This window comes from Dromaius novaehollandiae, chromosome 10 (assembly GCF_036370855.1).
Source record: "Dromaius novaehollandiae isolate bDroNov1 chromosome 10, bDroNov1.hap1, whole genome shotgun sequence".
Lineage (NCBI taxonomy): Eukaryota > Metazoa > Chordata > Aves > Casuariiformes > Dromaiidae > Dromaius > Dromaius novaehollandiae.
In genome coordinates this window covers 12208769-12223136 of record NC_088107.1, presented here as the reverse complement: position 1 = coordinate 12223136, position 14368 = coordinate 12208769, and the positions used below count along the sequence as shown (strand labels likewise).

At 44.5% G+C, this 14368-nt stretch overlaps 2 protein-coding genes and 1 long non-coding RNA gene across 5 annotated transcripts; 1 reads left to right on the top strand and 2 right to left on the bottom strand.

Annotated features, from left to right (window-relative positions):
* Positions 1-409: 409 nt before the first annotated feature.
* Positions 410-3400, bottom strand: LOC112995970 (nicotinamide riboside kinase 2-like). The gene is made up of 8 exons (XM_026121240.2): positions 3083-3400; positions 2815-2905; positions 2474-2519; positions 2139-2325; positions 1824-1895; positions 1018-1124; positions 708-799; positions 410-578 (listed from the first exon to the last, which is right to left on the bottom strand). The coding sequence occupies exons 1-8, from the start codon at positions 3106-3108 to the stop codon at positions 573-575; spliced, it is 627 nt and encodes a 208-aa protein (XP_025977025.1). The 5' UTR covers positions 3109-3400; the 3' UTR covers positions 410-572.
* Positions 3401-3881: 481 nt separating this feature from the next.
* Positions 3882-11864, top strand: LOC112996040 (CDC42 small effector protein 2-B-like). 2 transcript variants are annotated; one of them, XM_026121336.2, is made up of 4 exons: positions 3882-4516; positions 7962-8175; positions 8617-8718; positions 9246-11864. In XM_026121336.2, exons 2-4 carry the CDS (start codon positions 8122-8124, stop codon positions 9318-9320), a joined length of 231 nt encoding a protein of 76 aa, XP_025977121.1. In that variant the 5' UTR covers positions 3882-4516; positions 7962-8121; the 3' UTR covers positions 9321-11864. The 2 variants fall into 2 exon arrangements, with proteins under 2 accessions (XP_025977121.1, XP_025977120.1); XM_026121335.2 differs by lacking the exon at positions 3882-4516 and adding an exon at positions 6208-6282.
* On the bottom strand, positions 5570-14311 carry LOC135329346 (uncharacterized). Of its 2 annotated transcripts, XR_010390749.1 has the most exons (4): positions 13635-14311; positions 13209-13317; positions 12478-12610; positions 5570-6809 (listed from the first exon to the last, which is right to left on the bottom strand). It is a non-coding gene; the product is annotated as an uncharacterized LOC135329346 (long non-coding RNA). The 2 variants fall into 2 exon arrangements; XR_010390748.1 differs by having other exon boundaries at positions 12478-13317.
* Between the last annotated feature and the right edge of the window lie 57 nt (positions 14312-14368).

The window sequence follows — 14368 nt, the reverse complement described above, 5'->3', positions numbered from 1 at the left end:
ATTATAGATGGATGATAGAAGTGAGTGCAAGTTATTGACAGGGAATGATTCTCAAGCCCTCCAAGTTTTTCTAGACTCACTTAAGGTTTCTTTTGAGAACATAACACTAGCCTCAACATTTTTTTCTTCAGACAAGAACTAATCTGGTTACATTAAATTCAACATTGTTTTTTGCCCCTTACTCCTCTACTGAGAAGAGAATGTATTTTCATGAAAGCCTTATCTGTGCTAATTCCTAACCTAAAGCAGTGCATATACTAGCATAATTATATCACTTGGTATCAGTTCAGTGATACTTTTTACTCTTGTAGTTTGAGAGTATATTGAATGGAATACACTAGAGAAAGTGAGAAAAGTTAAGCTGCATGCAAAGCAGATGCTAATCTCAAACACAAATTAAGAAGACTGGTGATGGGGGAAATGTTCTTTAATTATGACCATATTTAACTGAGTTTCAAGGAAAGATTGAACAAGAGTTAAGAGTCTTCACAGAAGCTGGAACTTTAGTGGTGGTCAGGTACACAGCTTGGAGCAAACAGGAATCTTCTTCACCCAAAAGAATCAATAGAAGCTTATTTCTAAACAGGAAACACAAACATTTCTAAGTTACAGCTTCATGCTTTTCAACCTAGCCTTTACAAGGGCTACATATTCATTTAAAATTAAACCACTACCTTTGAGTTGTAGTTATAAGGATCAACATGTACCTGCATATTAAGTAGTTCTTCAATCTTGTTCTGAATCTGTCCATACACATCATTAAACAGTTCCTCCTTGGATTTTGTTCCATTCAAGTGCACTTAAAATAAGAATGTTAAAAAAAAAAAGCAGCAGTATAATAGAATTTCTGTAAGCTGGCCAGATCCTAATTCAAAGAGCATGCAACTTAACTAGTTTCAGGGAAATATAGTCCATTCAACTGCTTCAATCCCTCTCACTTCAGAATGTTTATCCTGGGTTTGAAAAGCACTTTCTCATAAAAGTCTTATAAGAGTGCTTTTGTCATTAAAGACTTACCCACATCAACTCCAAGATCTTCCATTATCTTCCTGTGCTTTACATACATGGGCCAGACATGGCCATCAAACAATCCAGGTGGATCTGGTACAGTGTAATTCCTTGAACTATATTAAGACATTATTATACATGAGTAGTCTAATTACAGTTTAGGGAAATTGTACATAAAGCACTCAGTTTCTCTGCACACTAGCCTAAGCCCATTGCCTTCAGTTTAGTTTTTGAGCTTATGAGAAGTTAGTATTTGGCACCAGCTGCAGGAACAGAGGTAGCAAGAAGGGCTGGATTTTGATGTGCTGGCCCAAAGGACTCAAAAGGCAAAAGAATATTCTTGAGAAAGACTGAACTTAGCATTGAAGAATAGTCTTTGCTTAAAGCTTTAGCAGAAGTGCAGGCAAAATAGCTGGCTGCTCATTCCACTGAAGTTTAACTGTTCTCCAAGTTTAACCTGTTTCATTTGCACTAAGAACACTGTATGTGTACAACAATACAGCCAAGTATAAAAACCTGGGGTAGATCAAGTCCTAGAAACCATGATCATGGGAAAATGAGAAAGCTATTCTGAATAGCTATATTCAGAAAACTATTCTGAAGAGCTAGGCTGAATTTGAACATCAATCTCATGCATACAATTGTTTGGCAGAAGACTCTGGGGTTTGTTCAGTGAAGGAAGCTACAACTGTCTAATACAGTAGCTACATCAGTGTTTAGCCTTTCTTATCTAAAAACTTTAAAGAGAAACTCTAAGTCTTGAACTTAGTAAGATATTACTGGTTTAGGAAAAGAACTTCTAAAGATGAACTTACCTTCTTCTCCTTTTACATTCTTCATATGGAATGGAAAGAAAGTACCGATGGTGGAATACATCAATCAGTGGCCTGAAAGAGGTATGTAAGTGGTTACAGCTAGTCTATTTGACTAGTAGTAAGAAATAGAAGAGTAAAGCTTCATCTGTTTCCTATACTTAGGGCTATCTTCGGACTTGTGACGCTGAAACTCACCACTAGCCTGTATCGGCTGCTAACTCTTGGTTTAGAACAGGACTTTTTATTTCTTGAAGGCTGACCAGTCTAAATCATGTAAGAAAAAAAGAAAAATACATGAAGTCACAACTTGATTACCTGTAGGTGTAAAGTAGGAAGCCTTCAACAATAAGGATGTGGACGGTGTCATCTCCTCCCTCTGTATCTTGCAAGATTTGGGCATCCAGTGTGTTATTGATCCCATGAGAACGTTCAAACTTGACCGGGTTTTTTATCCAAGCGTTTATGGTACTCATCATAGCTTCCATATCCAGTGCACTAATCACTAAAAGAAAACATATAGCCATCATTAAGTGGTAATTAAGTATCATCTAATATTAGAGCCAGTACAAAAAAAATGCACATAGAGAATCAAATAAATACTCAAGTCTTTGAGAGTTAGTTTGTTTGATAACTCTGTAACGAAGCCTTACCATCATACTGCTTAAACCCATCTTCAACTTCTATTTCATCTTGAGGCTGAAACAGTTGCAAGAAAAAGCAGCTTGGTCAGCACAGGTACCAGGAGGCCCATTTCTGACAGAGAGGAGAGATCCGAGCTTTGGAAATAACCCGCCTGGCTACAACCAGGAATCTAACCCTCCACCAGGTTTCCTTGCAACAGATAAAAAGCAGCAACAAGCCTAAGATAACGCGGCCTGCTCCTCTATCTTCCCACCCGCAGAGACGCGCCGCACGGCGCTGCGCAGAACGGGCGCCCGCGGGAGGCTCAGCCGCGCGGCCAGCCCGGCCCGGCTGTGCGGGCCCGGCTCACCTTGAAGAAGTCGTCCTGGTGCACCACGCTGCAGTTGGGCAGGGCCTGCATGAGCTTGCGCGTGAGCGTGGTCTTGCCGCCGTTGGTGACCCTGCGGCGAGAGGGGCCGAGCCGTCGCGAGCGCCGCGCGCCACGTGCGCGCGCGGCCCCGCCGCCGCCGGGCGCCCCCGCCCCCCCCGGCACTGCGGCACGCGGCGGGGGGGAGGGGGACCGCGGCGCCCCGCAGCCCCGGGCCGGCTCCCCCGCCCGCCGCCGCCGCGCCTCTCACCCGCCGATGCCGATGATGATGTTCATGGCGCGGCCGGCGGCCGCCCGGCCCGTCTGCTACAGCCTGTTCCTGAGGGGGGGCGGGGAGGGGGGGGAACCCGGCGTCGCCGGTACCGGCCGCCTACGTGCCTGAGCCGGGAGCCGGGGGAGGGGAAGAGAGGGGCTGGAAAGAGAGGAGAAGGTAGAGAGGGGAAGAAGCCCAACGTCAACTGCCGGGCAGCGCCATGGCCGCAGGAGGAGGGAGCAGCCGAGCGGGTCCGCGCCGCACCAGAGCGCTCCGCAAAGGGAAGCGGGCACCCGGTGCATGAGGCTTCCCTCAGCCTACCGCGCGCCCATTGGACGGCCGCCACGGCGCCGCAGCCAATGAAGTGCGCGTTGCGCCTGCGCCTCCCGGCCATTGGGCTGGGCGCGCTCGCCTGGCTTCCGATAGGCTGTAGAGCCGGCCGCTCGGCGGCGCCCATTGGCCGCTGCGCCGGGGGGGGGGCAGCTGCGCCAATGGCAGCGTGGCGCCCGCTGAGGGACTGAGAGGGGAATCCGGTCGTGGCGCCGCCGTGGGGACGCGCCGCGCTGAGGCCCTGCAGGCCCCGCGGCAGCACCGGCTCGGCGCTGCGGGCCCCGCGGCGGCGGCGGCGGCGAGGGGCCGCCGGGCGGGAGGGCGCGGTGGAGGCGAGCTCCGCACGGGTGGGGAGCCGCCGCCCCGGGCCCGCTTCCGCCGCGGGCGGGGTGGGGCGGCCCCGTTGCGCGCTGCGGGCGGCGGCGGCTCTGTCCCCGGGGCGGGCGGGGCCGTAGCGGAGCGGGGAGGTGCGGGGAGGGGTGAGGCGGCAGCGGCCTCCTTACACGGCGCGACCGGGGAAACCGGGAGTGTCGGAGCCGGAGCGGGGAGATCGGGCGAGGCGGCTGCGGCTCTGGCCGCGGGGGGAGCCGCGGGGGCACCGACCAGGCGCGCGGGACGCTCGTGCGGGCGCCTCGGTGTCTCCCGCGGCCAAGGTCGAAGTCTGTCCTCGCACCCGCGACCTCGGGGAGGTTAATGGACGTGTGCGGGCAGCTGAAACCTGCCTGGAGAACCGACTCGGTGTCAAGTGCTGGTGTCCGGTAGCCCCCAGGTTTTGAAAGGAGGACAGCGCTGAGCGTTGCTGGCGCCTGGGCCTGTCTGGGCTCCTCGTGCTGCAGCCGCAGAAATCCCCCGGCCCGGAAACCGGGGCGTGAGGGACCTCGCCTCGGGCTGTTGAGGCCTTTTCCCTTCTATAAAGAAGTAAAACTTATGGTTACAGCGAATTTTTAAGTCTAATCTGAATTTGTTCTTAATAACGTTGAATTCCATAATTTACCAGTAAGCCAATTTAGCATGTTTACGACACCAGTGTTTGAGGCTCGTGTGGCGCCAACCATTCAGCTTGCTTCTCGTCTTCCCTTGATTTTCACTGTTTTTCTGCTGGTAAGACTCCAGCCAAGTCCCAGTTGATTTCGCTAGTACTTATTTTTATCTTCCAAACAGAACACATAATTAGGTCTCTTGTTTTCTTTTCCTTGTTTTTTTTTTTGCTGTAGAGAGCCTTTTTTTAAATTTAATCTTTATGTCTGTTTAGCATCTCGAAGGAGAAGCTTCAAAACTGAGACTACACCCAAATTCCTTACTTTAACATTACCATTACACCTAGATTAATGGAGGCCTTATGTAAAACCCTATTCTCAGCTTTCTGTGAAGCTTCAGGGCTCCAAAAGACCTGTGTAGAATCAGACTATGTAATGGAGTTATGATCTAGTTTGAGCACTACATGTTAAATGAAATTTGTAATCTATATATATGTTAATAAAATCAGGATGCTGCCTCCAAGCAGTTAAGCTCATCCTGCAGCAGGGTTTCTGCTGGTTGGCTCCGAGGTTCTTCCAGAGCCTTCGCAGTTTTTTTGTTACTCTTCATCTTTTATCAAGGAAGACACTTTTACTGTATTCTTCAAGTGTTATTTTCAAAACTAATTTTTGATTTAGAAGTGGAAGTTCTGCTGTTTTTCACCCTACCTTGTCATTCAAATATGTAAACATACAACCGTTGCGGGATTTTAACATGATGTGAGTAACAAATGAGCAAATTAAGGATAAACGGCAAATTAAAAGCCCGAAACAGTGATTTTTAGAAAGGCGATTAGGCTGAAATATGTTTCTCTCACATCAATTCAAAATTAATGAAGTCGGAGGAATGAAAACTGCAACAACTCAGATAATGCAGAAGTTACCACAACTTAACAAGTCAATTGGGACAGGGTAATGATAGCCTGCATCTGATGTGAGGTAATACATGATAACTTTATATTCACTATCTTTCACTGATAGCTCAGGGGCAAGGATTTATCATGAGCAGACCTAGAGTCTGCAGGCCATTTGTGATAAATAGATATGTTTTTGTAGGTTTCTGTGTTATCAGTCAGGATTGTGCACATCTCATGTCTATAAAGAGGTGAGGCTTTTGATTCAGGCAAACATCCTGCACTTCATACAGAATTCATATTTTATAAGCAAAATAAAAGAATATTTTGAATACTTTTCAATGCATAGCACTGATGGCACAAATTGAACGTTGCACTCCTTCAAGTACATTTAAACATTCAGGAAGCTCTTGGGCACGTCCAGGCTCTGGGCGCCGTACACCACCGCTCGGCACCGCACGACATCTGCGCCTGTGCGCGTGCTACCCGTTTCCCTGGCCCTTTGTCTCGCTCCGCTTGCTGCTGCCGCTGCTGTGGTGAAAAATAGGGAGAAAGAACAACAGGATATTGTGCAGTCCCAGCCTGTGTGCCAACAGTGACAAAATGTTGTTTTCTCCTCGGTTTGGGGATTCTTGTTGGCTTTTATTAGTCTTGGGTGAGCCTGAACACATGAAGACGTTTCTCAAATTTTTCCGGTTACCGTGGAAAGCTTGAGTCTCGGGAGGAGGTGGTGTCCTGCGCCTGTACGCAGCCGTTCCCGTTTTGGAGGATGCTTCTGTGACTCATGCGAAGGGAAAGACGAATCCTGTCGGAAAACACACCGGGAAGAGAGGCAGCGCTGCCGTTCGCCCGGATGACACCCGCAGAGCTGCCGCAGGCGTGGAAGTGAGCCACGAGCTGTATGGGTAGCGCTGAGAAAGCTGCATTGCCGCGCAGTTTCCACGCCAAGCTAGAGCACTATTTTTGGCTTTCGGTCTCCCTTTTGTAACACCTGTGGGTAAGCATCAAGCGCGCTGCAGAGCAGGCTCCTGCAGCAGCTGACGGAGCGAAGGGGTTTGCGCCCGGGTGCGGGATCGCACGGCCGCGTCCCCGCTGAGCAGCGGTCTGAGGCGGGCACGGGAGCGGGCAGGAGGCCCGTGGAGTGGTAGCTCGCAGGCAGGTAGGCCCCGAGGCCCCCGCGCTGCCGGCCGCTGGGGGGCTGGGGGGGCACAGGGCACGAGCAGCCAGCACTGGGGCAGGGGGCCCTTCCGCAGCTCATCTGATGCTGGTAAACTCATTTCACATCTCAGCAAGTCTGCTGCCCAAAGGGGGTTATTGCTCTGCGGTGACACGCTTCGTGGTTTGTAAGAAAAAGCTTCATTTTGATACAGTCTCCTTAGCATGAAATAGAACAAAATGATCTGCAGTTAATGTGGAAAGCAGGCAAAAGCTCGGGTGTCTGCGCGTTCCTGTGGCCGCGCGCCGCGGTCCCTTCTTGCTGCGGTCCTGCAAGGCATCAGTGCTGGTAAAGGCCTTTGTGAGAGGCTGAGGTGAGGTGAAAAATAGTAATTTAGCAAGATAATGAGTTGCACTAAAACCACCCAGGATAAAATTGAAGTTTGCATTCAGTAATAATGTATCATATAGGCCACCTAAAGATAAGAGGCAAACGTAACAAATGCTATAAAGGTAAATGACAGAACATTAACAAAATCCACCTGAACTATGAGAAGGGATGAAGTGGAAGGAAACTACAAAGGTGAAAGAAATAGATGTGCTAATTACCTAATTGTGGGATGATATAAGAAATGCCTGTGAAGAGGGAGTTTATGCTGTTTGTGAAGACTTCAGTGTGGATTCAGAAAGGCTGAATTTATGAAGCTGTGACTTCTGTTAAGCTGTAAGCTTTCTTAAAAAAAAAAAAACTTAAGTTAAAATGTTGTTATAGTGAGCTGGGGTGTGAAGATGTCAATATGAAAAGCCACTCAATAGCCCTGAAGCTGATATAAAGGAGGATATAAAAGGAAAGTCACTAAAGGCTGACTAAAAAGTTGGTTTTATCATAGCTTTTGGTGCTTCCAGTCAGTTACCTGGCTGTGACCCCAGTTTAGGTCTGCTGTATTAATGGTTTTGTACGTTCTGGGAAGCTTTAGGTTCTGTTTGATGAACTGTTTTTGTTACTACTATAAAGATTTTTTTTTCTGGTTTTATGGAATTGTAGAATTTTCTGTACTCTGAACTTCTGTATGTCTAAGAAGAGTAATTGTATAAAATGTAAGAAAGAGGCTCTCTTTTTGCAAGTATTTGTGTATCTTAAGAATTCAGTCTGGGCATCAAAGCTATCATCTCTGGAAATACTAAGCAGTTCATAATTGTTGGCTTGCTCTGCTTACAGCAGGATCATAGGCTGTATATTAAAGCCCTAACTTAATTCTAGTATTGCTTTGATATCATGCTTCTGTAAAGAAGCCAGAATTTATTCTACTGTCTCTATCTGGAAGTAAATGTATATAACTTTAGCCCTGATTTTTAACACAAACATTGATTTTTTTTAAGTTGACACTACTCCTCTATGCAGATATGCTTAAGAATTCTTTTACAGTCTTGTTCTAGTTTTGTTGCAATGTCTATTGCTCAATAACTTACAAAACTCTACTGTGGTATGTTTTGGTATAACTTAAATGATAATCTCTGCAGGTGTACTCATCAGATGCTTGCTGTGACCTTCACCTGTGAATCTACACAAGCAATCCCTTCCTCAGCTCATCTTAGGAACTGCATCTTGGTCCTTGTACTGCTTTAAATTTGAGAGAAATAACAGAACTTAACAAGCCCTCGTAACCTGCTGAGAAACATAATGACCGAGTTCCTGGTTTGCTTTAACTGGTGCAACGGCGAGCCGCCCCAGCCGGTGGGTAGATGCCCAATTGTCATCTGTTATCAGATCTGTAGTTTGTCTTTCAGTTATGCAGAAAACGCTTTCATTGTCATGTTGCTTTGGTCAGGTTGTGCTAAGGAAAGTGAAAGCTAAAAATGGACCTGTTACACCATGTATAAACTATGTGTGCTTTGCCAGAAGCTATAGTACTGTGACTGTTTGTAGTTCACAGGCTTGCTGTGTGAGTACTGACTTTTCCAACCTTTTAAAAAAAAAAGCTTTGCTAAAAATCAGCAGTAATAAAGGGAAGTTTGACCTTCTCTTACTGTGAACAGTCTGAAAGCTCAGTCCTGCTGCCCCAAGGAGTCACTGGGAGCCAGCAGTGATCGGTTTCTTTTAACCGAGCTGCTTGTTTCTGCCTGAAAGCAGCCTCTTCTTCTCTGAATAGAAACATAGATATCCTCTTTCTTGCAGAAGAGGCGTCAGAGACTGGACCGGGATATGATAGGAGAGCCCATGAACTTCGTGCACAACGCACACGTCGGGATGAGAGAGATGAGCAGTGGCTTTTCATCTGTAAGTGTGCACTGCTAGGACAAATCCCTGCTCAATAACCTGTACCACAGGCAGCTACTGAAAGACTAGATATTTAGAAGAGGGGAAAACACCTGCTCTATGCCCCCCACCCCACAATACAATACTGTCAGAACAGATTAACCTGTGTTCTGAGTTTTGCACATACAATGCTGTGGAGGAGAGGAGCTGACTTGCCCAGAATCTTTACGAATGATGAGAATCTCTTAGATACGGGTTCGGTGGAAGCATTTCATACTAGATCCAGATATCGCATCACCTTGAAGTCCACCCTGTGACAGGGTGAGGGGTACAAGAATTAGCTGGATTTTTGAACAGAAAAGCCCATTTCATGCACCAATTTAAAATGGGATTTTAAAATTCTGTGTTTACTTCCTATTTCTTCCCATTACTGTTGGGACCTAGTGCAGTAAACATGTGGCTCATCTGCTTTTTCAGACTGATGCTTTTAATAATTGCTTTGGCAACCAGATTTTATAAGATGCATGTCCTAATAAACTTTTTTCTAGGCTGTATCAATTCAGGACCACATGAAGTCTAAAGGTGGCTACACAAATGGTACTTCTGCAACTATTCAGATATAGAAAACTGAGAGAAGGCTGAAATCTGCTCTGCCTTATGAAGACCTCCTGGACTGCTTTCATATGATCTAAAACCTCTTTATGACGGAGTAGAGAGAGTACTTGAATTATAAATAGGTCAGTGCAAGCTTTGGCATTCTTTGCACAGTAGGTTCTGAATAAGTTACTGTAAATTGTCCTTAAAATGGTCTGTTATGGTAGTATTGTATTAACACCTGTAATGCATCACTGTGGAGGTCTTCCTGGCTCCCCAGCTGTGTCCCAAAAAGCTATGTTGCCTTGTAGGGTGGGATTGGAAGTTGGTACGAATTATCTGGGTTTTGATCTCTCCCCTCAAGAAATGCAGGGACTGATTTAACTGGAAGGTATAACTTTTTTGCACTTCCTGCGCAGGCTAAACTGAATTTTGAAGTAGGCTCTTGTAGACTTATAACTTTGGAGCTAATTTTTGGATGCCTTACAATCTAATGCATTAGTCTACTGAGCTGTACTTTGGTATTTCCTCCTGACTTTTTACAGTAATGAACTCCAACATGGTATAGTTAGCTGTGTCTCAGGAGCCCAGGGAAACTTCTGCCTTGCTGTGATAAAGCCTCTGTAACTAAAAATCCAGGTTTTGCAAATATACCCACTCTAAAACAAGGCTTAAAAACCAATATTTCTCTCAATTACTGGGGTGCTTCCCTTCCATACGCACACTGGTGTAGCTGATAGGTATTACTAGAACAAACTTAATAATACGTATCTGCTAATTTGAAGTGGTGCTACAAAATATTCACAGCTGTATGTTAATTTTGCATGAATGTTTCCAAATTTTAAACTAAATGTATTTCAGATCACTCTACCTGCCTTTAACAGCAGCTACACAGGACTTCAAGGGGGATCTCATTTGTCTTTCTGATTCCTTAATTTGAAGACTGCTCTCTTAGATGAACTGAAATCTTATGTATGTTTTTTAAATTATACAGTTTAACTAGATGTACAGCTTAATTGATATAGTCATGTGAAGGGCAGAGATTGAAAGAATACTGTGAAAACTTGCAGGAGGCCACTAAACAAAAACAATTTCCTGCAGAGTTCCAGCATTTCATATACTTTTATATTTAGCCATAATCAAGCTACAGTTTATCATTCTTCTCTCTTATTAATCTTTCTATTAAGTGATTATGGCAAAACTGCTGAAATAGAGCTCTATTTTTATTTTACCCAATCACTGACAATTGTTCCCCAGCTCAAAATTATGGACAACAACCAGTCCAAAAATATAGGAAACCTGCTTGCTGTCATGCAATTAACTAAATACAAGTATTCAAATTCCTGCTAGAACAGCACAGTCATGCTGGAAGTCAGTGACGCTCGCCCTTTTTGCTGTAGGCATAAGATCAGCTATTAACTTTTGTTCTCTCTCAAATATCTGCCTTCCAAAAATCTGGCTAGCAGATCTCTTTAGCAAATATGACTCTATTCATGGCTTGTAATAATTACAAATCTAGACTGTTTGTTTTGTTGAAGTGTTAAATTGCCTCTTCTGCATATACAAGAGGATTTAAAGTGTGAGAACGAGTTCTGTGTTTCTGTATGTGTTCCAAAAAAAGCATTTTCCCCTTCCCTTCCCGTATTTCCTCTTTAAAGGCCAAAGAGGAAGAGAGAATATTACTTTCTGTAATAGCGACAGATCATCATCACATTTCACAACCACATAAAACAGAAGTCTAATATTCATGTCTTGCTGGATGCTTACTCTTGGATTACAATACATACTGTATTTTAAATACACTTTTAAATTAGCATGAGTTAGGTGTATGTCTAGCTTTTTAAACAGTCTTTCATAATTCTGCTGCCTTGCTAACCTCAGGTTTATACCAATAAGCTAGTTAGGATACAGAATTAAAAGATGCTGAATCCTATAGACTGAGGAAGCATGAAGTGACCAAGTAGATTAAAAAAATATACTAATTCATCTGCCATTAAATTGAGTTCATGTGTTCATTGGTTTGCACCTGACCAGGAAGCAGAGCAGTATTAAATACTAGGACAGCTGAGATGAAGAAAATAGGTTGCATTTTCTTAATGCTGTAGGACAACAAACTGAAAAGGAGTTAGTATTTCCTGAAGACCCATTCAGTAAATTTAAGATTAGTGTGATGTATGCATAGCTAGAAATAAAGTTGGTGATTGTGTCAGTTCTTCTCTTTAGGAATATATCCACAGAGAATTTTGTTATTAACTGTTTTTATTTAATTTTCTTTAGAAAAATCCTTTTCTCAATTCTGTAAACCAAGCAGCAATATCTGGTGTGAAATTAATATGGTCTCAGAATACTGATGAAAATAGATTAAAGTGAGCTGAATAGTCATATTATTAGAAGGAAATATTTTGCTGTTGTATTAAGTGTCATTCTCTAAAATCTAAACAAACATAAAAGCATGTCTTGGGATGTGGGTAATTTCTTCTCAGTTGTATAATTGCAGCCCTTCTCTAGCTGTGATCTGTTATGTAACTGGCTGGTGTAAACCTATCCAGTTTATAATAAATCTGTTGAACTAAGCACTCTCACTCTTCTCATATTGTAAAAATCTGGATACTTTTCTCTGCACTGAAAACCTGTTGGTCAGGTGGGTGGATCAGCATGGCTTGAAACTTTCCTGCACAAAATCAAGTTTATCCACTAGAGAGCACAATTTTCCACCAAGTCTCTTCTATCTCTGTTTTATACAAGATACTACTTGAATGACTTTTTTTGGTAACTTGACTGGAATAAAGTACAGTAAATGAGACCCAAGGATCAGACCTTTCTATCTACTGTGCAGGCTGTGGAGTCTTCACATCAGTACAGTGTGGTAATGAGATGTTACTGCTCTGACTTGATGGCATTTACTGCTCTCTTTTTGTAGTCAGAAATAAAATGACTTCCTAGCAGAGCAGGATCAAGCTTTTCATGTGTAGTCTGGCAGAGTCTCAGTGCTGTGTCTTTTGCCTCTTGAAAAGAGGGTGGTGGGGAGATGTAGCTGTCTTAAATATTGTCCATCCTTATCCCTAATATCCATGCTGGGCTTACCTACTATTCCATATTGCTGCATAAAGTTGCAGCAATAGCCAGTGTAGATATTAATAAAAAAAAAAGCCAATTTTTTCCCCCACAACCTGATATCTCCCTTACCTTCTCTAGGGTCTTTAACTATTGTATGAGGTTCTACTGTGTTCCAGGTTATCTTGTGGCCCAGGCATGTAGTGCTGTTCCTCGTGTGGTCCTGGCCTGCTGGGCTGCCAGGTGCTTCTGTGACTTCCAGTCTCTAGAGACAAAAACTCTTAGAGAGATTATTCTTGCAGGCACAGTAAGAACATTGATTAAACAAAACTTGACACTGCTAACCCCCATGGAGGGGTGCTCATGAAATTCTTTACATGTTACTAAATGTGGTAGCATAGAAAAATCAAATCTCTCAGCTGAAGATGATCACAGGGCTGCTCTTGATTGGTTTTTGGATGTACTTTGCTATCAGCATGGTGACACTGCTGTAAACTTAACAGTTAAAGATGATAACATTGTTGTCTGCCTTTCATAATTTCCATGGAGAGAGATGAGAAATTGGGGGAAGAAAACTGTTGTTACAGGTGTGACGAAAAGATCTTCTCTGGTGCGTAGGTTCCTGTAAGGCTTGCAGATGCTCTGTGGTTCTGCAGATATGACTGTTCAGGCATCTCATGCAGCTGTTTAAAGCACTGTGCTGTGAAATGATTCTGGTAATGGTAGACATAACTGAGGAATAAGAAGCTAGACCTTCCTTCCTACTCCTGTACTCTCTCCCCGCCTCCAAAGGGAGCAAACTCTTCAATGGGACTGGCTTAAGAAGAAGGGTACTGACAGTGGTTCTGGCTCACATTATTTACCAGATTGTTTTTCCAGTTCATAACTCCTCGAGAGGGGGGACTTTCCATCCTAAATTCTGTAAGGTGGATGAATCGCACACCACAGGGTTAACATTGAAGGTGCAGAGTCCTGAAATAGAAAGTTCGCTGGCTTATTAGATTGCAGATTGGCTTCAGGGCAGAAAACAGAATAACCATAAATGGAGTGGAATGTTTTTAGAAAAGCAAGGCTTCTGGGAATAAATCCTTAAATACATACATATGTGTGTGTGTGTGTGTGTGTGTGTGTGTGTATTTAAAGGTGCTGAGACTAGCACTTCAACTCCTTTAGATCATAGTACTACTCTTACTATATACTTATCTGTCTTAATAGATGGACTGGATCAACATAAAGTTTGGACCTGAAGCAGCAGCAGGTGACTGAAATTTAAAACTGTAGATGCTTACCTCTCTGCCCAAGGTCCCAGTGCAGCTCAGGAGATGCTCTATGGAGTTGGTGCTTGGGCTTCTGCAGACACGCTGCCCTTTCTTCACATGCAGTAATTTGTCTAGCATGCAAAGCACAAGTCACTGAGAGCGGTGGTTTTCCTGTTGGTACTTGTGTGGTTAAAATATGTCTGAAGTCTCCTAGTACTGCACCAATGAGGGCCTCACTAGGAAGTGGCCTATATAGGAGAGCTCTGTCCTTGACAGAGCCTGTTGCTGGTGTGGAGATATTTGGACCTATTGCCACATGCAGCTTTGAGCCCGTTTTGTGCTTTCCTACATGAAAGTATAAACTCTCCTTGCTGTGGCACAATCCTTTATGCTCTAGGAAAGGTGGTGGAAGAGGCTTACGGGTCTCTTGGGAGCTGCAGAAAAATGAGATGTACCACTGAGGCGGGTTTGGAGGCCAGGGAGAGGCACCGTTGTGTGCATTCAGCACCATGAGGGGCTCACGGGGGCAGAACGTGTGCAAGTTAATATGTTTGATTCCTGTGACGTACAGGACAGTGCCGTTAGCACCAATATGGAAACGCTGACAAGGTGTGCATAACTGGTATATTGAGGAAACTGGGCACTTACACGCATGATTAAGCTGGGACTTTGTACCCTTCTGTTTAATGAAACACAGGTTCCCAAAGTAATTTTAATGGAAACTGGTATCCTCTCCTGCAGCGGCTTGGGAAGCTGTCTGCAGA